At 36.6% G+C, this 27,976-nt stretch overlaps 1 protein-coding gene across 4 annotated transcripts in view; it reads right to left on the bottom strand.

The window, feature by feature from the left end:
- Nucleotides 1-3,720: 3,720 nt before the first annotated feature.
- Nucleotides 3,721-27,976, bottom strand: part of flrt1a (fibronectin leucine rich transmembrane protein 1a) — a 55,522-nt gene continuing 31,266 nt past the window's right edge. For 2 of the 4 annotated variants that reach the window (XM_046839770.1, XM_046839771.1), the window contains 2 exons: nt 22,588-23,171; nt 3,721-7,107 (listed from right to left, as the gene is read on the bottom strand). In XM_046839770.1, the coding sequence (XP_046695726.1) occupies nt 4,868-6,961 (2,094 nt within the window). In that variant the 5' untranslated portion in view covers nt 6,962-7,107; nt 22,588-23,171 and the 3' untranslated portion in view covers nt 3,721-4,867. Of the gene's footprint in view, nt 7,108-22,587; nt 23,175-27,976 lie in introns of all 4 variants that reach the window. The other 2 variants (XM_046839773.1, XM_046839772.1) reach the window with 2 other exon arrangements.

The raw sequence follows: 27,976 nt of genomic DNA, 5'->3' as shown, positions 1-27,976 counted from the left end.
ACTGAAATTTCCGTTTTTAATTAAAAATGAATCAGAACTGAAAAAAACACAACAAGGGTCAGAATGGTCTGTGACTCTGACAGGTCCTTAAACTCATTTATTTATTTATAATATACAGTATATGATATTTTGTAATTAATGTTCTATATCCTAAAATATAAATAAACTTGCACCTCAAATCACACTACCATGACTCTGGACAGGCAGTGACTAAGGATGAATGATCTTTGTCAATGCATCATGCAACTGCACACAATCACATTATGTTTTTGTCATAGAAGCTACATATCTGACTGCTTGGTTGTACCCACATGAATATAAGAACCTCCCACTTTTTTGTTGCAGCCTGTGGGATATATGTTATATGTGCATTTCTTTAAACAGATTCTCTATTCATTACATGTATTTAGTTTGGTGTTTAAGCTTCCAGTACTAGAGGGTTTGGATTTCAAATTCCAGGACTACAATGGAGGACACTGGATTGCTGCTTGAATCAAACATGACTTGTGCTGAGCATTTGAGGGTTAAGCACTTTGCTCGGGGAGCATTGACAGCCAGCAGTGCTTAGATTTAAAGTAGCAACCGAACCTTTCAATATTGTGCATTAAGTAGCCAAGCACCTAAAGCTCTAAGCCACCACTCATATGCAGAGTCTTTTTTTTTTTTAATTGGAGAAAAATTGTGGGTTCTTTTGAATAAACATATTGGAAAAGTGAATACACTATAACCGCCCCTCATTTAGTTTGTGTTACTTGGCCAGTCATACATTTCTATTTGTTTTTTTAAAAACAGCTGAACTGTCGAGGCACTCACTGATTGACCTGTACTGTTGAAATGCTCCCCAGGCGTTGGTTTTGGACAAGATAGAAGATGGGGACAGATATCCAGTATAACAGATTTGTCAGAATATGGGTCAGGAATGAAAGTTGAACCTGTAGCTCTGATGCTTCTCAAGTTCCTCTGCTTGCTATAGATGCAACAGTGAATGATTTCTTAAATGCCTAATGGCAGATTATGGTCCGGCAAAAAAGCAACCTTGTCTAGTCATTTCCAAACGATGGGTTTCATTTCATTGCCTTTAACGATTATGTTTTTCTCATACTGGCACACTGCAGTGCATCTTTGCACCTTATGTCCACGTGATGGACTGCGTTCTTTCCAAAAATGGCATTATATTACAGAGCAGCCATTTCGACTAAAGAGCTGCTCCGCAGGTTTGATAGAACTGGCACCTTCACCATGTGAGCACACTTTGGTATCATTGCTGATGCTGGGTAATATAGTCTGGAAGCCAAACTGCACGGTCGTTTTTACAATCAAATTGACTCTACTGGTTGTTAAATGGTTTTGTACCAGAGTGAATTAAACCAGACCTTGAAGCGTGTGGTATGACGTCCTTATGATGGCTCATCAAGCCCTGCATAAGTGCAGTAGCCGACATTGGTATGATGTCATTACAAGCAGGCTACATCACTTAGACAGATTGAAAGGGCCATAACTCTTTATCCACAAGGCTGAGAGAGTGTGATGATTATAGCACTGAAGAGAGGATGATCAGAACGGGCTGATGGCAGCACCTGAGGAAAGGTTCTGGAAAGAGAGAGATAAATAAGGACAGAGATACGAAATGGTAAAAACTTACAAAGAAAAATAAAAGGGCACGAAGAGACAGTAAGAAAATAGAGACCTCGACTAAACCCCCCCCCCTTTTCAATGCAGTGTAACAGTGGCATTATATCAGTGAGCATAAACAAGAAAAATTTTGTTATTTTTAGAGGGTATGGAAGTGAGGGCTTCGTCTCTAGAGTGAGACAGCAGAAGTATGAATGTGCATGGCTTTAGCTAAGTTTTGGCACTGTGTGTATTTGTGTGTGTGCGAATGTGTGTTTGTCGGGAGACATCTGTGCAAATGGGCTGCAGGTGGAACAACTGCTGGTCCGTGTCGGCAGGAGGTGCAGAATCTGCAGATGGTTTAAAAAAAAAGACAAAAGATAAAACCACGGCTGACCCTGTATGCTTCAAACTCCTCGACCCCACGTAGACACAACATACAGTATGTGTCTTTACATAATCACAAAACAAACATATGAAAACATGCCCACACCCTTGTGCCACATTCTGCAATGTCAAAGGAAATGAATGGTAATAGATCAAAGGAAATTTCAAAAAGATGAAAGAACGTGTGGCAGGAGAGGTGAAATATTTCAATAGCATCTTTTTCATGTGCAAGGCAGGTTTCTCAGCGATAAGGAGTTTAGTCAAAACTGAAGCATAAGCTTGGATCTTTATTTTATATTCTCCACTTAATTGATAAGTAGATTCTTATAATAGTAATCATAAAAAATCTTGAGCAGTCTCTCGTTAAACAAAGGTATGATTTTTGTTCAGTTGTCGGCATGAATGGTATTAGTAGCAACCACACGTAGTATGACCTGACAAAGAACAGGAACAGCGACTTAAAAATAGTGAGATCATGCCTGTAATTTCTAAGGGCCATGTTCAATTTTTCAGTTTCCACAAAAAATACTATGCTGTAACGTCAAATACAATCACAGACAAGCCAGATATACTTGACAGGCGCATTTAATTAGCTTCCATTTTTTAAACATTCAATGTTTAAATCCTTTCCTTAAGGGAAGTAGAGGAGGAAGTCAACGGAAAGGAAAGGAAAGGAAAGGAAAGGAAAGGAAAGGAAAGGAAAGGAAAGGAAAGGAAAGGAAAGGAAAGGAAACGAGGCGAAAGGAAAGGAAAGAAAAGAGAAAAGGAAATGAAATAATAGGAACGGAAGCAAAAGAAAAGAAAAAAGGAAAGGGAATGAGAAAAAGGGTAAGTGACAAAGCAGGCAAAAAGGAAAGGAAAGGAAAGGAAAGGAAAGGAAAGGAAAGGAAAGGAAAGGAAAGGAAAGGAGAGGAAAGGAAAGGGGACAAAAAAGGAAAGGACGATGTGTAGACACATTGGAGACAAAAACAGTTCTATGCCTGTCTGAACACAACCTGTTAGAATATGCATTTTCCATTTGTGCCTTTACTTCATGTAGTCATACTTCCCTTACTGAGTAATGTAAAATGTGTAATTTAAAAAAAGAAAAAGAGAGAAAAAAAGAAAAAAATAAATAATCTAAATATCTGTCTTAGATTCATGCAACAAGTGCCCTGTTCTCCCACAGTGTAGGTCCACAGTGTTACGGTTTGTATGCCTTCTCTTGCTATCTTTCATTTCATTCAACACTACCTCTAATTTACAGCTATATCTAGTTGAAGTAGATAGCAGCCTTATCTACTACAGCTGGGTTTCAGAAGCCAAATGAATTATAGTGAGTAATCACACAGCAAAGTATCAGCTTGATGTCCTGCTCACATGCCCACCAGACATTGAATGGACTCCATTTTCAGGAGAAAGGTTATTGGCTAGAGGTGGCTCTTTTGTGCTGTGATAGAATCAGCCTCCCTTCAGCAATATTAAATAAATTAAAACTGACCTCAGATTAGGATAATAGTTAAAAGTTTGGGGCAATCATAGTGCTTTCTCAGGAACTTGATCAATATGCATTAGTTTTTTCGCAGTAGAGCGAAAAAAGTCACACTGGAGGATTTTGGGGAAGATCTGACTAGAATAATAGTAAAGTTTGGAGAGTATCAGGTCAAATGGGGAGTTCAAGGCAATATAATGACAATTAATTCAACACAAAATAATCCTTAATCATTATACAAGTTACAGGGCTAGGCAAAACCACAGTGTTTTTAATGTCACCAGCAGCAGGACTGACCACATTCTATCTAAACAGATTGTTTAAACCATAGAACAGATATAAACCAAAAAAGACAGCAGTATGGGATAAATAAACTTACAAGAGAAAATACATAACAATTCTGGAACACAATATGTTTTCACACTTTCACTTCCAAAAGTCTTTGTGTTGGATTCAAATATCTACAAACCTGGCCTGTGTTCAACATTTATATTAGTGTTGAAATTTTCTTTTCTTATCTTTTAAAAAAAAATCTTTCAGTCTAATTGAACCTTACAGATCACATTTCCCCACACCTCCATGTTAAAAGGAACTAGATAGCAAAAACTTGCTACCATATCAAGATCATTTAGAGTTGTTAAAAACTAGTGTGCATCACTATTCACGACCACTGTTTGTAACTCCATACATTCTCCCATACAATCCTACTTGAGATGTCCAAGTTCAAAGTTACTTAAGAAAATTGGAACCAAAGTGTTCCCATGTTTTCTCCAGCAAGTTTTTAGTCTCTGAAGAGTTGCACTGCCAAGACATCCTTTGATTCCCTGTACAGCAGTGAATTTTGAGAAATCCTTATTCCCCATAGTGTTCTCTCTCTTTCTAGCCACTCCAGTACTGTACTCCTCCACATCATATCAGGAGCAACACTATGAAGCAGCTGGGCAGCTAACAATTACAGTCAACGGAGATGAAGGTTTACATTTAAATATATTGTTCTTTTTTCAGTAAGTGCCATTTATCCATATCACCTATGATTTGAGCTCTAAATAGAATGAATCTCTGTTTAAAATACAGTTTGTACTGCCCTTGTATCCATCTCACTGAGGGAGCCCTGGAAAAAGCCATGACGCTGAGGACACACCAAGTTGACTGGGGGAGTGGAAATGCTAGCTGGAACCATTTATTAAAATGGTATATTCCCTTCCTGGTGCCAAAAAACTGAAAATGGTTTCTTAGTAGGCATTTGGGCCAATTTAGCGATTCCTTGGTGCCATGAACAGCAGGCTAGTTTGGAATGAAGACAGAAGGCACAATGGGGTTCTGTAGACCCCATGCAGATAAAAAAAATGTGCATCTATCAGTACCATGTTTTTAATAGTGTTCACTAAATCAGGCTCATCACGTGTAAGAGTAATCTAAATCTGGAATACCCCCTTCTCTATAGCCACGGTTTGTGCCATAGCTTGCATTAGCTGTGTGATGGGGTGGTTTGTATAGACCTGTGCCATTTGAAGGGAAGATTGTGTGTATTATGTAGTCTTCCTGTACTGGCTTGGGCTGCGGTGTCTCTCTGGCAGCCATTGGTGTCATCTGGAAGCCAGGCCCTCGGATTTCCAGGATGGTGTTATCTTTTTTAGTGCCTGATTCAATGTAGTCATCATAATGCTTGCTTTTGCGCGAGCTGCTTCGGCTGTAGTGTTCTCTTGTGGAAAAGCGCCTTGCCCGATGAATGTACCAGCAGAATATTCCGAGAATAAGTGTTAGAGAGACTATAGCAGTGGCCCCACCAATAATCCCAGCAAGTGGAAGTGAGGTGATGTGCTCTGAGCCTTGATCCTCCCCTTGGTCTACATCAGACATGTTGGGATCAGATGTCTCAGCCTTTGCACACACTGGAGCCTCATCCGTGTCTGTGTTTCCTCCAGACATGCCTCCTTTATTCCCTGTGCCGGAGACTAGGGGCACCATGCAGATGATGTAGCTGGATGCTGGTTGGAGGGCAGTAAGTAGATACTCTCTTCGGTCACCCCTTACAAGAGTCTCAGTAATGGAACCCATTGCAGCACTAGTCCCCAAGCGGAGCCAACTAAGCCTGAAAGAGGAAGATGTTTGAGCCACACTCCATGTAACCCTGATGCTGTCATGGGATAGTGGCTTCACATTCAGGGCCAGGTTCTTCCCCACACCACTGCTGCCAAGTGTGTAGTCTAAGCCTTTGTCTGGAAGCCCCAGACCAGGTCGCTTGGACCGCAGAGTAAACAGGGATCCTTGAGGAGGGGACAGAGTTGTTGAACTGACTCCTGCTCCACTCATTCTATTGCCAGTAGTACCTCCACCACCTGGTGAACCCACTCCACCTATCCCTGCACCTCCAGCTGCTGCTAATTCACAGTCATCCATTTGACTAGTAAGGTCTCTTAGTGGCATGTCACGTACTCGCTCTGGAGACTGGCAAGTAAGTCCTCGGACTGTAATAGTGTTCCCTTTAGCTTCTAGCCAGTCATAAAGCCAGCGCAGGTTGCAGCCACAGTGCCAAGGGTTGCCACGCACAAGCAACTGCCCTAGACTCTCCAAGTCCCGGAACAAACCTCTGGGAAGTGTGGTCAAGTTGTTCCCAGAAAGATCCAGCCTCTGAAGACTACGCATTCCATCAAGGGAGCCCCGTGGCATGTGGATCAAGGCATTGTCTTGGAGAGACAATCTTTGCAGGTGTGCACTAGGCAAATTAAGTGGTGGAGTCTGAAGGGAGTTCCGTACTAAAGAAAGTTCAGTGAGGTTTGATAGGCGTGAGAAGGTGTCATCTGCAATGCGCTGGTTAGCCAAAAGGTTTCCATCCAAGACAAGACGGCGCAGAGAAGATAAACCTCGGAAGGCATGTGTGGGAATAGTAGAGATACGATTATCATCTAAACGTAGTTCTTCTAGTGAGGCTGGAAGTCCTGAGGGAATGCTGGAAAGGTGGTTTCTGGAAAGGAAGAGCAGACGAAGACGAGGATTATCGGCAAAAGCCTGATCTTCTATACTAACTGTGGACACTGAGTTGTCATCCAAGTGCAACTTTTCCAGGAGAGGCAACCTGGCTAATGCAGCTCTTGGTAACACCCGGATGTTGTTGTCTTGGAGATGAAGTTCCTGTAAAGATGGTGGTAGATGCATGGGAAAGTCATCCAGCTCATTATCATAAAGATATATGACTTCGACAGTAGTGAGGAACTCAAGGGACGTGGGAAGTCCTGCATTGTCTATATGATTGTTCTGAAGATAAAGAATGGAGGCAGAAGGGGGGAGTGGTGGGATAGCACTTAGACCACGATCATTGCAGTAAATAAAGTCTTCATCACATCGACAGACAGACGGACACACTACGTCTCCATCAGCATCTATTCCCTGTGAAGCAGTTGCAGCACACTGCAGCACCTCAGCCAATAGTGTGAGGCAGAGCAGCAGAAGAAAGAACCAATCACGAAGCTCAGCCATGACTTCAGGAGCCATGGTTCCAATGTCTAACCTTTTCTCTTCTTGTTTTCTTTATGTTGTGCCCTTCGCTTCTGAGTTGCTGCTTCACAGATCCCCAGAAATATTGTTATAAGCTGCAGATCTGTTTAGTGCTTATCCGCAGAAAGGCTCAGGCAGCCAGCCTGTAGAAAGAAAGAAATAGTCTTGAATTAATACCTAAAGTACTCAAGATAATTGTGCGTTTCCAAATAAAGCCTGCATGCCATATAGGCTTATTATATTAAATGTCCAAAAAGATCTAAAACAATCATTTATCCACAATTCTTCTTAAAAGTTAAACACCACTCAGCAGAGACACTTTGAGACAGATAAAACACAGTGAGTTCTCCTTCTAGTGTTCAGCAAGACACAACTAATTGCACACCTTATTGTGCCAAACTATTGAACCCTAATTAACCAAAACAATACAAAACAAACATAGAAACATTTTCATCTTCATTGTTTCGAATTACTGAAATCCTCTCCAAATACATACCTACTACACAATTATATTTCAGTCTATCACACGAGTGTACCATATATTGTAAATGACTATGTGGAAAATATGCATCCTTTTCAGTCTGTGCACATAGTAATTTCTGTCAAAGCATCACAAATATTTTTAAACATGTCTATCCTACACTTTGCACCTGTGAGTGTGAGTTTGTACATGCTTGTGTGTATTTAGAAACCAGGCTGTGGTCAGGGAATGTTGGTTTAGGGTAGGCAATAAGGTACTGTTTGAGACTAAACAGCCGGTTAAATAAAGGTTGATGAACACAGGGTATATAGGTCACTACTCTCATATACAAATGAAAATATTAGAAAGAGAAGGAAAGAGAATGTGATTGACAGAGAAACCTGTGTGGGATTACAGAGCATATGGAGCTGTGAATGTAATGATTGAGCAAGTGCTCGAGAGAAGGAAATTAAATAAAATGATACAACATTTTTTTTTCATGCATACACACTGCAATGCGCTGAACTATTACAATTTTAACGTAGATGTAATATGTTGATATATACAGACGAATTCTTATTGCAAAACGTAGATATACAAAAAACATGGTGTAAATCGTGCAGCTCAGTATAAACAAGTTTGCCTTCATAAAAAAAGCAAAACATAATTTTACTTCCTCTAAACAAATAGCTAAAAGTTGATTCTTGTTTTTTTTTTTTTTTTTTACAGCACCATTATTGGCAGTAATAAAAATATATAAAAATATAATAGAGCTCATTTTGACAGCTTCTCTGTTTACCATGATTGCTATTTAAAAGAGACTTGATATAATTAAGGAATCACTTAAAAATAGAAATTGCAAATGTCGCTGCCTGTCTTTTAGTTAATATGTTTTTATCAGTAGATGTTAAAGTTTTATGTCTGTGAGACCTTGAGCTATAAGTCTCAACCATAATGGATTCATAATAGTAAAGAGTTACTGATAGGTAGTAAAAGGTTTTACCCCTCCAATTGAAAATCATGACCAGCCTTCACTGACAACTAACACTACAACAATAACGTTATTGCAACCTGACATGAGAGAAAGTCTCTTTGTCATTTTGTATAATTTTCCAACCATATATCAGTACAGTTAAAAAGAGAAAAGAAAAAAACATGATTTAAAAAAAAGTTTTCCAATTTACTTTATGACGGCCATGCATATAAAAACCTTCACAGCAATGTTAGGAACACACAGATATCTGCTGAAAAAAGTTTGCAAATTAAATTAAAAGTTAAATTAGACTGAACAACATTCTACAAAACACATTTTTCCGAATAAGCAACTGCCTCCAATTAACTTCGCATACTTTATACTACACACATAGTTGTGTTTATTGTCTCTGCTGTGCACCTCTACAAAAATCTTTGTGTATTTAACAAAGAATCATTTTGAAATAAGGATCAACACATAGGTTAGTTTGTGCATGTGCATGTGGTTCCTTAACATTTGTGTTTGAGAAATACGCACAGATCACTAGAGGACAGCCTAAAATGGGCTCTCAGACGGCCTGTCGCCGGACCACCCCCAGCACACCACACTCCTCCAATATTTCAGGCCCTGTGAGGGTGGCTAGGGACCATATCAATTTACATCCAGGGACCCTGGGACAAGCCTGAGCAAGAGAGACAGAGCCTATCCACAGTGTTATCGCTCGCTCATAAAATTCACCGCATTACAATAAAACCATATCTGGTGCTGCCAGGTGTCACGCGTGAGTGTATGAAATAAAAATAACGTTTTATCGGGAGGGGAAACACTGGCGCATGAGAAGATATAGCCATATTTGATGGCGAGCAGAAGATATAGCTAAGTTGACTGTTATCTGCTGATGCATGACCATAAATAACAACTTTTTATGTATGCGAATTCCAAAAGACAAAGGGGGAGATACATGCTGATCAAAACACATGAGAAGATGATGTATAAATAAAGAGAAAAAAGGTAATATGATAAGAATAAGTGATAGGTGGTGGGAGAGAAAAGGAAAGGAAGCATGAACATAGTGGAGAAAGTTAATGGTCAATCTCGGATGCATCATCCATCCGTCCATCTGCCCATCCTTCTGTCCGTCTTTTAATTTCTTTTCATTTTCTGCCTAATAAGGTTATCTGGTTGCCATCCAGGAATTGGATAATTCAAATCAATGAAGCTTGACAGTGATGCATGACTGCAAGAATTTTATTTTTGTCAGAACAGAAGGTGTCTTAAAACTTTCCCTGAACATGTCATTTAAAGCCATTAAATATAATGTATGTATAATACTAAACTGTTTAATATGCGAGGAATAAAACACAATGGGGCATGCTGTTATAGGAAAGTCATCATCAATGGGGTGGCCTGACACGAAGCAGACGCACTCTCTGTAAAAATGAGAAAAATAGTTTTTTCCAATAACAGCGAATGAAAGTATTTCATTCCTGTGTTTTATACAAGCTAGTTCCTGTTGTCACGTACGTTGTAGAAGATATAAACAGTCATTTCATCATCAGACAATTTTTTTTTAGCTTTCGTAATATACAGAATACACAAATGCTAAACTAATACAGTGAAGTTTTTCCCTTTGGCAGAAAAGTTACTGATGGTAAGAAGTGTTAAGAGACTCTTCCCATGAATGTTAAATATAGTGCATCTCCTTATACGATGTGGTATCATAAACATTTTAAGACGAGCACTGTTTACAAGAAATTACTTTATTTATCTGCGTTTACACACTATCACCTTTAAGATAGTCCCCTTGCACAGCAATACAATGTCCTGGAAGTGTTCTTTTTCGAAGAATTCGTGTTGGATCTCCCACTTTCGACATCTTCGGGGGTTGAGCTCGTTTATGGCTTCCTGATCTCTCATCGCCTTCCAATGATGTTCTTCCGCTCTTGAAGTGTGCGGAAGAACAAAAAACCTTGAACGACTCATTGCAGCATCGCTGTATGTCAAACGTACAGTGTGTCATGTCAAACGTCTCTGTGGCAGATTTGCCCAGATTCAAGCAGAATGTCATTTTGTGTTTTGCTCTAACTTGCTGTCCATGATGAAATTACAGACGTGGTAACACACATGGTCAGAACAGCACCAGTTAGCACCATTAGTCTCAAAACATTTTGATACCAACTCATAAAAAAAAAAAAGACCAAGTCCAAGACCATGATGTGCTCATGAAATTTAGCTTGTAAAACTAAATAAATCTTTCAATATACTGTAGTACAATACAATATATTTTATTTTTTGGTTGCCTCTAATGGGAAGAATCCCAAATGTGTCCTAGTAGAACCTTTATGGAAAGGTACAACTGTTAGCCATCCAACTAATCTTTTTTTGGAAACTATTGCTGCTCTCAAAGACACTTTTCAAAATGATGAAACACACGGTTTCCTCAAAATAAAAATAAAAAAATACTTCACCTTCCAGCCAAGGTTCAGCTAAAGAGCTTCTAAACAGTAAACAGCAAAAAAAGTTAAAAACTCAACTCTCTACTGCTCCCTTGTTATTGTCTTTCTTGTTTTCCTCCCTCTCCCTGTCCTGCATTAACTAACGAAATCCCTGTAGATCTATGAAGGAGCCTGTTCTGCTCTTCAAAACCTGTTGCCATGGAATTCATTTGAATCCACGTCCCTCCTTACCAAATTGGAGATTAAATATTAATCCTTAATGCATGAACGACCAGACAGTGCCGACTTCTGATCTCCCAACCAACTGCAAAATTACAGGCAGCCTCACAGAAACAAGCACACAAACAAAACATAGCAAAAAAAAAAAAACCCTGTATTACTATATATATATTTATAAATATTCAAATGGAGGAATGAGACAAGGAACACACACTTGGTGCAATATGATGCAACTCATGAAGTCTCTTTCTGTTCTTGAAAAGAAAAGTTCTCAGCTTCAACTTGCCCCACTAACCTGTGAATCGACAATTCCAAATAACCAATTAAAAGCATAATAAAACAGCCTACATCCTGCACACATTACGATTTCATGACCTCGGTTTAATATCTGGTGGCTTCATTAACTCGTGTGCATGAGCAACTGTCAGAACATGACAAATAATAATAAAAAAAAATCACATGCAAAATAATAAGATGTTCAGTTCTATCTTGTAAAAAGGACAATAAGTGTGGAATCCATATTGTTAAATAAAACCAAATTTGTACTGATTAAGTTAAAAACTACATTTAAAGCTATTCATGTAGCAATATAACATTAATACTTTAATTAGATATGTATTTTAGTGCTTGCCACATTCATCTTTTATTGTATTTAATCTGTTTGAATTATTATTATTATTATTATTATTATTATTTTTTTTTAAACGGCCTTACTTTTTTGCTATAATATTATATTTAACAACTGTGAATAACTATGATTTTCTTTTTCAACCTGTGTTTTCTATGCCTCAAAGATAAGGGCTTGTGTTTAAAACCACAAGCTCCATACTTGCATAATGTGCATGGGGAAGCTCAGAAAATAAGCATAACCATTCACTACATAACCACACTTGAAAATGTCCTCCCTAATGTACAATTTGGACTAATACAGCAGTCTGTTGTACTCTGAACTCAGACAAGATTCTCCTGAGGTCCCGATCTAAACACAGTCCAGTGCTTCGTTTTAAAAAACACATGGATGCCTGTACAGCATTTGAATCTTTGAATTTGATAAACAATGAATTATTCCTCTACGATTAGCAAGAGACACAGAAGAAAGTTTTGCGATAGTAAATCAACAGAATTTAATACAAATCTAATTATATGTTTTGGTGTTTTTGGTGGATCTTCTTGAATTAATTGGCTGCTCTACAGCATTTTTCCTATGGTGATTTTTCCGAGTTATGAGTACAATAGATTTCAGCATCAAAACAACATCTTTGAATATGACCTAGTATTTATACAATTCCCATGCACATTATAGCAGCAGTTACTTTGTATTATTTTATCTGTAACTACTCTTAATCCATTTCAGAGTGTAGTTCATTTGCCACTTTACACATCAATGGAAATGGCTCATGTTAAGATGACCAGTGACTAGATCTGATCCGAGTAGTGAACATTCTCAGCACAGTAGTGACTCATGGTATTGGGATTTTAGTTGTGTTGGATTAGCTGTGTTGGACTATTTGTGTCTCATTGTGTCTATGTGATTGTGTACAAATGTGTGTTTCTGCATGACAGTAAATGCAGGACCCAAATTTCATCTAAACCGAGCCATGCATATCATAACTAAGTACAAGAACTGAATTTGGTTACTTTTGCCCTGGTTCTAAGAGTAGCAAATAACACATACAGTTAATTAGTCACAAAAGTTTCACACAATTGTCACATTTATCGGTCTGTCATGTGTTATGTGTATATACGGGTATCTTTTTTTTCCATTGAGGTTTTACAATCCCTTAATCCCTTAGTTCTATGTAGAACTTTCCAACAGAGGGTTTCCCTTACAACTAGGTTACAATTTTCTCTAGAGAGCTTGAAGCATAACCCATTTTCATTCTGAAATAGTACTTTTTTCTTTTCAAACAAATTCCCTTAAATATTCCTTCATGATGTGGATACTACACTTTAATGGACTGTAGGGTTTCTGCTCTCAGTATGTAACTGCCGTGTCCTCGAATGCTGCATGTCTCGAATGTGATTAATCTGTCACTGTCATGAAGTGGGCCGACGCCGACAGTCATGCAGCACCTGAACAAATTTCACATTCGGGAAAATTATGCACATCTCTGCATATCATTCATGGGTCCTTCCTTCACTCTGCATCTTTTAATCATGTCGCTTTAGCCTTTATTTCAAACAACTTTAGGTTCAAAGCTGAGAGACGGCTACGAACTTTATTAGAGAGTCACGGTTCTTTAGCATTCTACTGTTGTGTGATAAAAATTACATTTTAATAGGATTTTTCTTGCACAAGCTAAAAATAGGCTAATCCATTTCTGAATTTTATACAATTCATTTTTCTAGACTCATTACTTGCTACAAATCTTTAAATCAACCCAAAGGAAAATTCACACAAACTTCCTGGGGTGTGCTAAGCCCTAGGCGGTATTTTTGTCGCAGGTCCTAGAATGAGAGAATGTGACTTGCATATAATGAGCATATACAAATATACTATAGAAAAATAACAAGAGTAGGAAATAAAGCAGTAATGAAATACTTGAATTTCCATTACTGTAGCTATGACATATATTATTCATGTCAATATTTCTACATTTCAAACACTTAAAATGAAATAATGGATTGCAAAAAGAATATACTTTACATGCAGCATTGTAGCCAGCAGGTGATCATTTCTTTCTTGCATAAACTAATGCTCTCTGATCAATAATAAAATAAATCCTCATGCATACTCAAATATTCCAGCCAAGTTTTGTTGTTTATTTGCTGTTTTCAGCCACAGGCAAATTATATTTCCATCTCTTGCAGCCTGTCAGAGCTTCTCGCTGGCTAACTGAGCGATGTTTAATTAGTCGTATTACAAAGTGCACTCTGAGTAACATTAGTCTGTGATCTACAGTGACATACAGTAGGAAAAAAAAAACATTTGGTTAGAGTTCTCTGTAGCTGCTTTTCTGATTGCAAAAAAACCCCGTAACTACATTTTTTCTAAAATCTTAGCGGATAGACAGTTCAAGGATTTGATCGACTGCTTCTTTCGCCTACTCTTTGAGGCAGCTCTGATTGTTCACTCGTTTAATCACAGGCGAAATTAAAGCCCCACTGAAGCAAAATCGGTAATTTCTTTCTAATGGCATTGATGCTGGTCACAATCTGCAGCACAAGGGTAAAACTTTCCTTCATCTACATATCCTTTTACAGAACTTTCTCCCTCTCAGGCAATTAAGTTCATAGAAACCTCACCCTCACCAATCACAAGGATGATGTTCAGGGCTTAAAAACGGTCACTTGTGAAAAAAAGGGTGAGATTTGGCACTGGTGTGGAACTCTGTTAAATTACCAGACACTTTACCACTTGGGTAATCCTCATAAAAAGTGAGAGTATTAAAAATGCAAATTTTATTGATCTCATTCCCAACCATACACAGTATGATGTGCAATGAAATGCTTTTATCATCTGTCTTTAAAATAAAAAATAGAATAAACACAGAATCTAAATATTAAAAGTAGAATTTACATTCACCAGAATTTCTCTACATGTTGGACAGAGAGATCAGAAACAGTGTGATTTATTTTGAATAAAGTGCAGATGTGTCAAACATTTATGCGATAACTCAAGTCTGAGGCAGTGGGTGTTGTGCAGACATGTCCAAATTTTAGTCCAAGTGTTTTCCTGGTTTAGGGCCTGAATTGGCTTGTGGAAAGAGGTTTTTCCCCATTCTCTCTGTGTTGGTCTTCAGAGAGTGAAAGTACAGATGAGTCCACCATTTGAATGCCCGAGGTCGTTCACTCTCTTTAGAGTCTTGGTTCAGAACCACTTGCAGTAGATCAGTAGAATCAGTAGATTGTTCCCTTGTTAACACACTTTCTTTTAAATTGGTTTAGTTAGAACCAGCTGATCTTAGGTTGTACATTTGTCAATTTTTTGACTACTTTAAAATACACTAATGCACGTAAACTTGCTGCAATCCTCTGGGGAGCAATAGAGTTCATTTTCAAGCCCTAAATGATGAAGCTTACCAAGCAAAAATGAAAATAAAGAGTAATGGTTATCCAAAAAAAGCAAAATAAAAAAATAAACAAATGAATAAAAGCTAAGTACAAACTAATGGTGTAATTGATGTATTTCTTTTTGTTTAATTAAATCCACATGAGCAATTTGCAACTAATTTATTCACTTTGAATTAGATCATAAATGAAAGAGAAGAATCTCCTGAACAAGTCATAAAGAGCTGGTTGTGAACTTCAGCCCGATGCAGAAGAGAAGCTAGCACCCACTCTTGATCAGTGGGGTCCCTGTGGAGAAAGTGGACAGTTTTTGATACCTTGGTTTTAGCATCACACATGACCTGACCTGGTCCTGTTACATCAACACCATGGTGAAGAAGACATGTCAGCTTCTGCCCCACTTTAGACGCCTAAAAGATTTTAAACTGCAGAGCTTTAAACTTCTGAACTTTGCATCAGAGGTTTCTTACAGAAAACATCACAGCCTGGTTTGGGAACAGCACCAAGCAGGACAGACGTGCTCTCCAGATGGCACGATCAGCTAAGCTTCCTGACCTGCGGTCTATCTACAGCAAACAGTGCTGGACCAAGGCCAGGAAGATAGTGAAAGACCTCAGACACCTGAACAATGGATTTCTATTTCTATATATATGGATTTCTTTCTATTGCAGTCAGGGAAATGTTTTTGATCCTGTAGGCAACCACACAAAGAATGAGAAGGAGCTTTTTCCTGAGGTAATTCAGCCCCTCAACACCAAGGACAAGGAACAAGACAATTGGACTCATATACACAAAAACTGCACAGCTGCACTATATTAGGTATATCTTAAATATCTACATATCTATAAAATACCACATCTATATATCTATCTATGTATCATTGTATCTACTAAATACCAATTAATAGTTATATATTATTTAATTTCACTGCAATTCTATTCTATTTTATTTTATAGTACATTCTATTTTATTCAGGTATTCTATTCACAAACCATGCACAATGAGCATGTCACTGAATGTTGTTGTACTGTGTATGGTTTTGTGTGTGACAAATAAAATTAGAATCTGAGTATCTTTTTACTCCACTACATTTCAGAAAATCATGCTGCTCTTTGTAAATTTCAACTTAACACATAAATTGCATTAAATGAGGGCCTGTTTTAAAGACCACAAGTGTAACCTTACAGTTGTGGTGAGATCAATAACAATAGAAAAGCAACAATAAAAAAGAGATTTTGTAACATTAGACAAGTCTCTGCTTCAAAAGGTATGATGTACAGGAACACTGAATTGCATAAATTATTAAAATATTAAGTACGGTGCAAATTTTTATACTATCAAGGAGGCATCTGATTGGCCCTAAATTTTTTCTGCAGCAGTACAACAACCCCAAACATATAGCCAATGTTATTAAGAAATATCTTCAGGGTAGAGAAGAACAAGGAGTCCTGGAGGTGATGGTTTTAGCCCCCACAGAGCCCTGATCTCTACATGATTGAGTCTGTCTAGAATTAAATGAAGAGACAAACGGATCTGAGGAAGCCTTCATCCACAGAAGATATGTGGTTAGTTCACCAAGATGTCTGGAACAGCCTACCTGCCGAGAGCCTTAAAAAATCTGTGTACCTAGAAGATTTGATGGCAAGATTCGAGGCAAAGGGTGGTCCCACCAACAATTGATTTGGATTTTTCTTCTGTTTATTTACTTTCCAAATTGTTAATTAATAAAAAAGAAAAAAAAAATTATAAACAATACTATTTTTGAAAGCATTCTTAATTTCCAGCAATTTTTCACACCCTCCTAAATCTCAGGACTTTTGATTCTTTTTCTCAGGTACAAATCTATACTGTGCAGTTTTACTGAAGTAATATTTAAGCAAAAAATACTTAACAAATCATCAATTTCACCTGATCACATCTGTTTCTTAAAATAAAGTGCTAAAGAAAAAAAAAGCTAACCTTTTTCTCCACTGTTGTATTAAGATTTCGCGTGGTGTAGCAGGCTGCCAGTCTCAGACAGGCTGTCAGTCAATCTAGCATTACAATATTATTACACCCACACGCTTCTACACTGTTTTTTGTGTGTGTGTTTTTAATTGTGATCACAAAAATAGTGTCCAATAATATCAGATACCTTAAAACCTCCACTCCGTAGTTTTTTTTGTTTACTTTTACTTAGACCTGTATCATATACCTTTGGCTCAATATAAACATAGCATCAAGTATGTTAGCATCTTAGGTAGGAGCTGTAGCAATGTAAGTATGGAATAAAACACAATGTCACATGCTGTTAGAGAAAAACCTCACCTAGTTTGCATATAGTCAAATAACAACATTTCTTTAACTTAAATAAGCATTAAGGGCCTTGCTGAAGGGCTCAGGAACTGCAGTGTAGTGTGGCTGCAGAAGTGCTTGATCTCATGACCTTTTCATAAGAAATCCAACACCTTAACCACTGAGCTGCTGTTACAGGTAACTAACAAACACCTTCTAAATGATTAAAATCTAAAAGTACATGAGCGATGCAGTATGATGCTAAATGTATGCTAGCATTCTGTTGTGCTAGCCGTTTACTTTGATTTTCTACTATGCTTGTATGCTGTTTCTTTTTGGAGCCTTTTTTTTCAGCTCACCAGGAATTATAGTATATGCGAAATAGTCAGCTAGCATCCTGGCTAGTGTGTGTGAGTGTTTTTCGAGGTGCTTCGGAGCTCCGGTAGCGTGTTACCTTTAGAGGCAGGAGCTTTTTGCTGAATTTTATAGTGTGCTAGGGGATTTTAACGAGCTACTGTTCTTTATGCAGTGCAGCTCAGTGAAAAGGGTGACGGCTTTATTTGTACCAGTGTGTTAAAATGTATTATTGTGATCGGCTAATCTTTTTTTTATTGAGTCGCTGTGTTGGATTTCCTGAAATGGATGCAGGGAAGCAAGCCTCAGTGACTTACTAACATCTTGTATTCGATTTATGACGATGTTTTTTTTTTTCTTTTTTTTACTTCTGTCAAATGTAAATTCAACTCTGTGTGTATATATGTATTCCCATATGTAGTGGGCAAAAAAGATTTCAGGCTGCATCTCTTTCTATGTGTGTGTATAAGAGAGAGTGTGTGTGTGTGTGTGTGTGGGAGTGTGTGTGTATATAATGTGTATGCTTAGGCTATGTGAGTGCTTAGTATGTCTGAGGATTGCATTTGTATGCAATCCATCATCTTTGGTTAGATAAAAAGATGGCAGTGTGTTTAAATTCAAATTGAACAACCGCTATCTCTCCCTTCATCTCGTTCTGCTTCTCCCTCTCTTATGCACTCTCTCTTTTCTCAACCGTTATAGTCCATATCTGAACGTGCTCTGAATAAGAAACAAGGCGGCTTGATTGAGTCGCAATTTCTTTCGGCTGCTTTCATGCGAACCCTTCTGTTTCATCATGGCCTTTTTTTCCAACCTGTCTTATTCCTTCTCTCTCTCTCTCTCTCTCTCTCTCTGTCTCTCTTTTCTCACACACACACACACACACACACACACACACACACACACACACACACACACACACAAACACATGCACAAACACACTCATAATCTAGCTCTTCCTACTGTCTATAAGCCCCTTTCATTCCCCCTCCTCTTAATTCGTTTGCCTTTGATTCTCTCTTATTTTATCTGTCTCTGTCTCTGTCTCTGTCTCTCTCTCTCTCTCTCTCTCTCTCTTTCTCTCACTCTTTTGCTGCTTTTTTCTTTTTCATGAGCAAAAAAAAATCCATTTCTCATTTCTCATCTATTCTCCTCTGTCTTCTTCCACTCAACTCCTTTAATCCTTTCTTGTTCTGCCCTTTTTATCTTACAGCTGATGAAAATCATCACCCACACAAAAACAATCCAGCGACGCCCCTCTTCCCACGCACAGGCCGTAATCGGATTGCAATAACACCAGGACTCGTTCAGTGTCTTCCGCTAACATGCGTGTTCCTGTTCCGCACCGATCGATCTCATCAAGTCATGATGTGAAGCTGGATACTGCTGCTCTGCTGGACAGAAAATAATTCCTGATGCTGGATTACAATGATTAGATATTGTGCTGAATCCATTTGAAATGTTGTTTTTTCTTCAGTTTCTTTATCTTCTGTTGCAATTGCAGAATTGCTACTTTTATGTACAGTCTTTCTGCCAGTCAGAAGGCTGAGCAATAATCTCCTTCATTATGCCTAATTTAAAATCAGTCTCTTATCACATGCATATAAAGTAGCTCTGATCTGAGCATACAGATCATGGTAATAAATTATATTAGAGGAAAGTCTAAGAAAAGAGAATCATAGGTATAAATAAACAAAAAAGAAAGATAGAAAGAAAGAAAAAAAAGGAAGAAAGACTAAAAAGTTATTGTTATTTCAAATGTAAGGGGAAAAAATTTAATATTTAATATTAAATTTAAATATTATTATTAAATAATAATAATTATATATATATATATATATATATATACACACACACATATATATATAATAATAAGTATTATTATTATTATTATTATTATTATTATTTAATAATAATATTAAATGTATACATTAATAATATTTAATTTTAACTGAAGGTACATAAAAAAGGGTTTTTTGAAAAAAGATTAATGTTTATATTCCCAAAAACAAACCAACATGATATTTTTGTAAACCTTTGTACTATTTTTTTCTTTTATACAAAAAGAAAATGTGTACAAGTATAACAAAAAAGAGAGAGAGAAAAAAAAAACACATCTTGTTGCTATTCTCTTGCATATAGTTATATTAACTAGTTGAGGTCAAATCTGGGAGTTAAGAATATGCAATACTTTCATGGTAATAGTAAAAAACCTAATTGTGTTGTAACATATGTGAAATAAATGATTAATCATGATTGTAGAAAGCTTTTAGGATTCTATTTAGATTGTAATATATTCTAAAGAATCCCTGGATATATGAAATTCAGTAAATAGTGTGTGACCACAGTAACTCATCTAAACTACAGAATAAACCTATCAACTAGCACCACAATGTATTATTAAATAGTATAAAATTAGCATATGAAACAAATGTACACAACATGTACATTAAACATAAAATAAAGGTTTGGAAAAAAAATCTTTGCATATATTACTATTAGAATTCCAACACTACATCATCATATGTGCAGGAACTTGCAATACATTATTAACAACCTAATGACACTGAATATTAATGGATAATTATTGTATAGATAAATAGTGAATAGATAGATAGATCACAGCTAGACAATCATAAACAATTGGTATTTAAGTCAACAAAGACCACTTATTTTCCATAATAATTTATGTAATGAACATAAATGACTTAACTTTACCCCACAGCTGATGACAGGATGACAGGACAGATGAAAAGAGGGCAAAAGCCAACAAGTTTAGAAAACATCTTCATGTAACTAGAAAGTCTAAATCACCAACAGACACTGACCATCTAAACACATCGAAAGATAAGTTGCTATAGCACCTAGAGTAGTTATTACATCAACAGTTTTTCCTTTTCGTTTCTTTTATTAAATAAAATGGTCTTCTTATATAATTATTATGGCCTAGAAATGTAAAAAATTCCCAACAGGTCGATTTATATGAAAAGATAAGAATGCTCTAATATCACTTTGGGTCCGAGTTTGAAAGCTGAAGCCAAACAGAGTTTTTCCATTAAAAAGTTTATCCATTAAAAATCAGTTTAGGAGAATGAATTCACAGTCAATGACAATGAATTCATATGCATTTTGCTTTCTTGTTGTATAATTATAACCTTGAAAGTAGGAGGAGCTTCTAGGGAGGTTATTGAGTGGCAGGAGTAATACAACCTACTCACAATTCAAATACAAAAGCTCATTTGATGTTAAAATATATACTGTGTTGCCACATTAATCTCTGATAGAAGAAAAGTTAGACGTAAATATGACACATTTTGTGCAAATTAGTTTCTTAGGGTGCAAATGTGATCATTTGATGCTTCGAGAATATTGAGAAAGGATGAGCAAACTTTCAATTAATAGCTGCCCAAATGAATTATGCTGAAATGTTTATTAAAAATACAGAGTGCATTTTTGGCCTAAAGATCAAATGTCTTAATATGCTATATTTGAGTGCACTAGGTAGGGTTCTCAGCTCCCTTAAGCTATATTGTATCCTATATAGAGCTCAAATGAGGCAAGGAAGAAGCCATTAGATATTTTTTCCAATAAGAAGATGGCAGAATTTATTTGGATCGCATGCATGAAATTGTTTTGGGTAAATAAACATAAATAAATCTGAAACAAATTGCTGTTCAAATCTGCTTTTATGATTTTAATTGTTGACCTCATAAATTCTCCAGAAAACAGGAGTTTTGAAAGATTGAGAAACTTTGGCAGACAGTACATTACACTATTAATGTACTGTATATACTGTATAATAATACATTATTAATCTGTATTACGCCAAACTCTGCTCTTATTTCCTTTTATGCTTCATATAGTACCTTGGAACGGATGGTCACCAAATGCACCATGGGTAATTAATTATAGTACAGCTTGCTTGATGGTGAAAGGATTATGGGTAATTAGCAGTTGTTAAAATGATCTAACTGCGTGTACTTGTTATAATACTTGTCATAGTACGCAGTACCAGTACTTTTACTTGAGCAATTTTCGGATCTATATGAGCATCCCTGGCCCATTATTCAGGTATTGTAAATGTTAAATGCTGCAAAGAAAACAGCACGATAATAATGCTGATATCCTCTCAGCTTAAAGCTAAAGATAGGCTTGATCGAAAAGCTGTGTATTCAGCTTAAAGTGTCACTTTGGTGTTCAGTAGTGACTGTCAATTGTGCTAAATATATCAAAGTGCTACAATGCTACTGTGGTTTATAGCAGTGCTAAGCAGGTAATGACACGAATAATGTCTAATGAGTCTCTTTAATAGAGAGCTAAGTATGTAGCTAGAAATATGCATGAATTAACATGAACTAATGAACCACACAGGCTATTTCATTTGAAATGTTAGCTAACCAGATAAGGTTACTTTTCTTTACATGCAGTTCAGCCATAGCTTGTTTTAATTGTGAAGAGTTTTTTTAAATACTCAACTTATTTATTCTTACCTGAGCAAGTTTCTTGATCGCTACTTCGATTTTAACTTTTTTACTCACTACAGTAGCAGCACTTTTACACAACCCAGTTAGCTTTGTAGCCATTCCAGTAATGGTATGTGTTTTGTAGTCATTGCAGCGTTGGTAATTTGCTGAGCCAAGCCGAAGTGTCTGGTTGAATATTTGCTAATCATCTGGGTCTCAGTGGAGACCACAACTCCACAACTCTGGAATCTTAAAAACATACTGCCGTGTATATCAATCACACATGCTAATTTAATGCAAGCAGCTAATGATTATGCAATCAACCCTACAATCAGATGACTTTCTTGCAAAACAGGTGAAATGCATACGCATGTTCCTAGCTATAGGAGTCCTATAGGTAGAAGAAACATTACCTTTGATTGTGAGGATTGGGAGACTCCTTCCGTCTGGGTAAAGCCTTAGTAGACCTGTATCCAAACTGTAGTGTTTTTCTTTGTGTCCATCTCCATGCATGTTCCAGAGGTTTCCAACCACAGATTTGAAGTAGGGTTTTAGGGATACTGTGTATTAATTCCTACAAAACACCAGACTGGAGTTCAGGGCGACACCAGGAAATTCCAAATTGAAAAACGTTGACATTCGATCGACTTAACTGAGTTCCGATTCATTTTTTTAAAATAAGAAAATCCCTTAGGTATTCAAAGCATCACATTAGTTCTGGATCTTTCTCACTGAGGACTTTGCCTTGCTGGTCATAACCCGTTGTCTCATTCACAATTGTCCAGCATGATGTTTTTTGCTCAGCAAACGCAATCTTTTCCCACCGTCTCTGGTGTGCTGTAACTTTTCTTAATGATGGCGTTTGTTTTCACATTGGGGAAAAGGAAATGCTCTTGAACGTCATTGGTAATTCAAATGAAATCCCTTGCGCTTGCCAGAGATGGTTAAGGAGAAGGAGGGACCATTGATCCTTGTTTAGACCAGAATAGCCCTTGTTCTGCTGAGAAAACAAATGGAGGCTTTTATTAGAAATAAAGTTATATTAGATGATATCAAAGCAAAAGGGTTTTTAACAAAGATTTCTCCTTTTCTGAGAAATGAAATGGATACAATGGTAGCGTACCTTTTTTCAAGCTGAAATGGCTGTTTAAGGTCTTTCAGAAATAGTGTGAGTGGATAATAATGGGATTAGAAATGGAATTGGAATCTTCAAACTGAATCTTGGATTGATTTTTGCTTAAACCTTAACTTTTAATCTGGCTAATTGCAATGCATTTGTGAGATTGTTTGGTTGGTAGCTTGAAACATATAAAGGCAATCATCTGTCATATAAAGAAAATATAAAGAAAATGTAAAACAACAAAAAATATAATGGGAATTTCGCAAGGGTTCCATTTTGAAATTCCAAATAGTGAATGATCCAATCAATAATGTTTCCTTTGCATTGAGGTATATGTTTGGGTTGACTCTTTGAGTCTAATCTTAACCTAGTAACCAAGTCTAGTCAAAGACTGAAAAGAATAGAAAGAGTAGAAAGAATAAAAAAGAAAAGAATAAGCTGTTTTTTGGATTTACTTTCATTTGGACTTGGCTTGGACTTTACCCCCTAAAGATTCAATTTCAGCTAGTCCTGGTCTCACATTTATCTCAGAATTGACAATGGCAGTCTTGACTATAGCCCTAGCATTGTTTTCTTTCAGATTTTTTCGATAATGTAAAATCTTTCTGCCATGACTAAAATAAACTGTTATACTACTCAATAATTATTACTACTATACTATAATATTATTGCATATAATACTTCTGCTAAAAATATATAATGGAATAAAATGACATTATGTGAAAAAGACAGACAGGATATACACATATAAACATGAATCAGTTCTTGTTCGAGTAAATCGAGTATTAAAAAGGCTCTGGTTGAGACAATCGTAGCTCTACTATAGTTTTAGCCAGTTTCATTTAGAACGCTGAACACTAAAAAATTCAACAGAAAAAAAGAGGAGAAAGGATTTAGTATGCCTGTAATTGGAATCTGCATATTCATAATGACCTCCATTTCATTTAAGGAGGAAAGTCTAAAACCAAAATTAAAAAGCAAAAATAATAATATAAAATTGTACTACTAAATAAAGAAATAATAATAAAAATAAATCCAAATGAACAAATAATGCAAAACTGAAATTAAACTAGAAAAAAAATGGGATTTAGAAAATTATAATAAAAATAAAATGTATTTTTTTCTTCACATTTTCAATACTGCTCCAAAAAAGGTGTTAGCGTGTTGTAGTGAATCTCAAGTGTAAAAAAACAGGACATTTATATCTGTCGTCTCACGGTTTCAACTGTGTTTCTATTTGCAGGACAATCTGTTTATAACAATGTTTATATTTTCTCTTTGTCACTGAAACAAAAGGTCTTCCACACAAAACAGTAAGCTGTTGACTGGCTGATGCTCACGGTGGTGTGTGAATATGACTGTTAAACAGTAATGTTTACTGAACGGTGTACAAACAGCACACTGCTGCACTGATCACATATTCGTGAATAACTCGCTAAAAAACTTTATTATTAATTGGAACAGCACCTGAAGATGTTGACAAGGATTAGACTGAAATGAAAAGATAAAAAGTGTGTGTTAAAACAGTGCTGAACTGAAATGCAGCAGTTTTTAGCACACGTTTTCAGCCACTTCAAACAGCTCCCTTTTGAACGTGGCAAAATAAATGAAGCCGCTTAATCTAATCCCTTTTGAAATTTGACTGAGATCTTTCGAATGCTAACAAGTCATAAGTATGTGCGGAAATATTTTCTATGATCCAGCTGTTTGTGTTGTTTGTCGCAGTGTGGTTGAAAGCTTTATGAAACTGAAAGACGGCACAGAAATTTGGATTGCTGATAAAATGTATGTGAGAGCTGAGCTCAGTTCCGGGCATTTTAAACTTGATGAATTCATTTCACACATGAACAATTTTTAAGATCTCCTAACCTTCTTCTAAACGTACCAACTTACGGGTTACATTAACTTCAAATCAGTAATACATGCACTGTAAATTCTTGATTTAGTGTGCAACGACAAAACACAGTTAAATCGTGTGCATAATTTTTCATCTAAAAGCTTGAGGAAAAAAAGGTCAGGGAGTTGGGCACCCCTTCCTATTTAAATCCAAATTTAAAGTTTTCCCTAAGTTTTAATAAAGCCTTTTTTACTGCTTATTTATGGTGTGTGTATTATACATAATCCAATATACAAGCTATAACATTTCCACTGCATTTGACTAATTACAATCATAGTAAAAAAATAGATAAAAGTTTTTCGCAAAAGACAAATGAAATCTCAATCAGTTGGTAATACTCGAATCGATGTAGACAAAGCAGTAAGTAGTTACATACCAATATGACAAATCAGCCATAACAATAAAACACTGATTGGTGAAGTGACTAGTATTGATTGCAGACATGTAAGTAGTCGGTTTAGAAAACTGATGTGATGGAAGCAGAAAAAACTGGCGAACAAAACCATCTGAGAGACTTCAAGAAGGAACAGATGGTGATGGCTAAATTACTTGGTCAGAGCACCTTCCAAAGCGGCTGGTGTTGTGGAGTGTTCCCAGTATGGTTAGTACCAAAAGTGTTCCAAGGAAGGACAACCGAGAAAAAAAAGGCAAGCCTTGGATTCTGTCATTCATGTGGATGGTACTTTGACACGTACCCTCCTAAGCATAAACTGCAGGCCAGGTTACACTCCTTGATGGCAACGGTATTCTCTAAAGGCAGTGGCTTCTTTCAGCAGGATTATGTGCCCTGCCACACTGCGAAAAGCTCAAGGTGTTGACTTGGCCTCTAAATTCGCAGCATATCAATACGATCAAGCCGCAGTGGGATGTACTGGACAAACAAGTTTGATCCATTAAGGTTCCACCGTACAACTTAAAGGACTTAAAGGATCTGCTGCTAATGTCTCGGTGCCACTGCCACGGTGCCAGATGTCTTGTGTGGTCCAGGCCTTGATGGCTGAGAGAAGTTTTGGCAAGACAATATTAGGCAGGTGGTCGCAATGTTTTCTGATTGTTGTATGCTACAAATGTACATACATTTATATATACTAAAATTTTTTTAACAAACATGGTCCAATAAAAACATCAAATAATTTTAAGCTTGTTTGGAAGATTTCTTAATTTTTTTTTTTTTTTTATAATTTAAAACATTTGAAGCAAATTGTTAAGCAAATGTTTTACTTAAAGTAGTAAATGAGTTATAAGGTTATCAATAGTTTTAGCATTAAAATGTATGCCTAATATTAATAATTTTCACTGCCAGTCATGCCACATGTCTTCACATGTATGTCGGACACACGTGCATGAATATTATGTGGCTGATTCCATGATAGTGAGAATATGAAGGAGATATGGGACAAATAAATGACTGCCTGTGCTGACAGCACAAATGAAAGCAAATAACAGGTCGAGATGTCCGCTGATTCGCACACACCCACACAAGAAATGCAAAGGTTAACATTCTGAGCTTAGCAGCTAAAGCTGTTTATCAGCTAGTTCTCGTTAAGAACGTTGCAAAATGTACCAAATGTGCTGCCAGATTCCAGTGTTAAATGTACGATTTGGCAATAAATCAGATTTAGACAATGTCCCGTTTACTCCAAGTGTAGTCAATCATCCAAGACATGTTTTGCTCTCTGAGGACTTTTGCTAGTTTTGGCTTATGTACCTAATAATCTAGTTGTTTTCAACCAAATATGTCATAATTTTTAATGAAGACACACAAAATAGGTGTTTGTTTAGACACAGGGTATTTGCATTTAACATTTCATAATTAAGTTTTTTTAGAATTAATTTTCTTACAATTTTTCACATGATTTACAGTATTAACCTTCCAGCCTTTGCTCCCCCACGAAAATCAATGAGCCTTGGCCTCCCATGACTCTGATGCTGGTTCACCACTATTTTTGATAGATACTCGTCTAGTTATCAAAATTTGTGTGTATATGTGTATATATGTGTGTGTACGTGTGTGTGTGTGCGTATTTTTACACAAAATGTAGAATTGTATGAGGTCTAAGAAGATATGGTTTGCATGAGTTGTAGTTTAGGATCTTGAGTGGCCTGCTATAGAGCTCTGATCTCAACGCTATTGAACACCTATGGTATGATTTGGAACTGTGACTGCACCCCAGGCCTCCTCACCTACATCAAAGCGGGCATTTCCACAAGCACCCTCTAAACTCTATTGCAGCAAATGGTGGACTGATAGTGAAATGGGAAAAAAGTTCAGGTGTTCATATATATATATATATATATATATATATATATATATATATATATATATATATATATATATGTTGATATATTGATATATTGACAAGAACTCAAATTTGTTGCCAGTTATTTAGGCAAACAAAACAGTATGTTGAGTTATTTTTAGAGGACAGTAAATCTGTACTGCTATACAAGCTGCACATTAACTACTCTAAAGTATATCTAAGTTTCATTTCTATATGATTGTGCCTTAAGAACATTTTTGAACGTGGTCGCTGAAATTTGAGGGGTGTACTCATTTTGTGACATAGTGGAGATACAGCATGAGGAGATTTCACCATACACTATGCACGACTCACTTGGGAATGGAAAAAGCAATACGATGTTGGCTTTTACTGCATTCTACATTATAGTGTTACAGATATTATATTAATTTAGTTACAAATAATGAGATCTTTAAGGAGAAATGTTCTTAAAGCAATTATGCTATTTGTCCATTAAAGGCATTACATTTTAAACTTACAGTTAT

The sequence above is a fragment of the Silurus meridionalis genome, chromosome 25 (assembly GCF_014805685.1).
Source record: "Silurus meridionalis isolate SWU-2019-XX chromosome 25, ASM1480568v1, whole genome shotgun sequence".
Taxonomy (NCBI): Eukaryota; Metazoa; Chordata; class Actinopteri; order Siluriformes; family Siluridae; genus Silurus; species Silurus meridionalis.
This window is presented reverse-complemented; position numbering and strand designations above follow the sequence as displayed.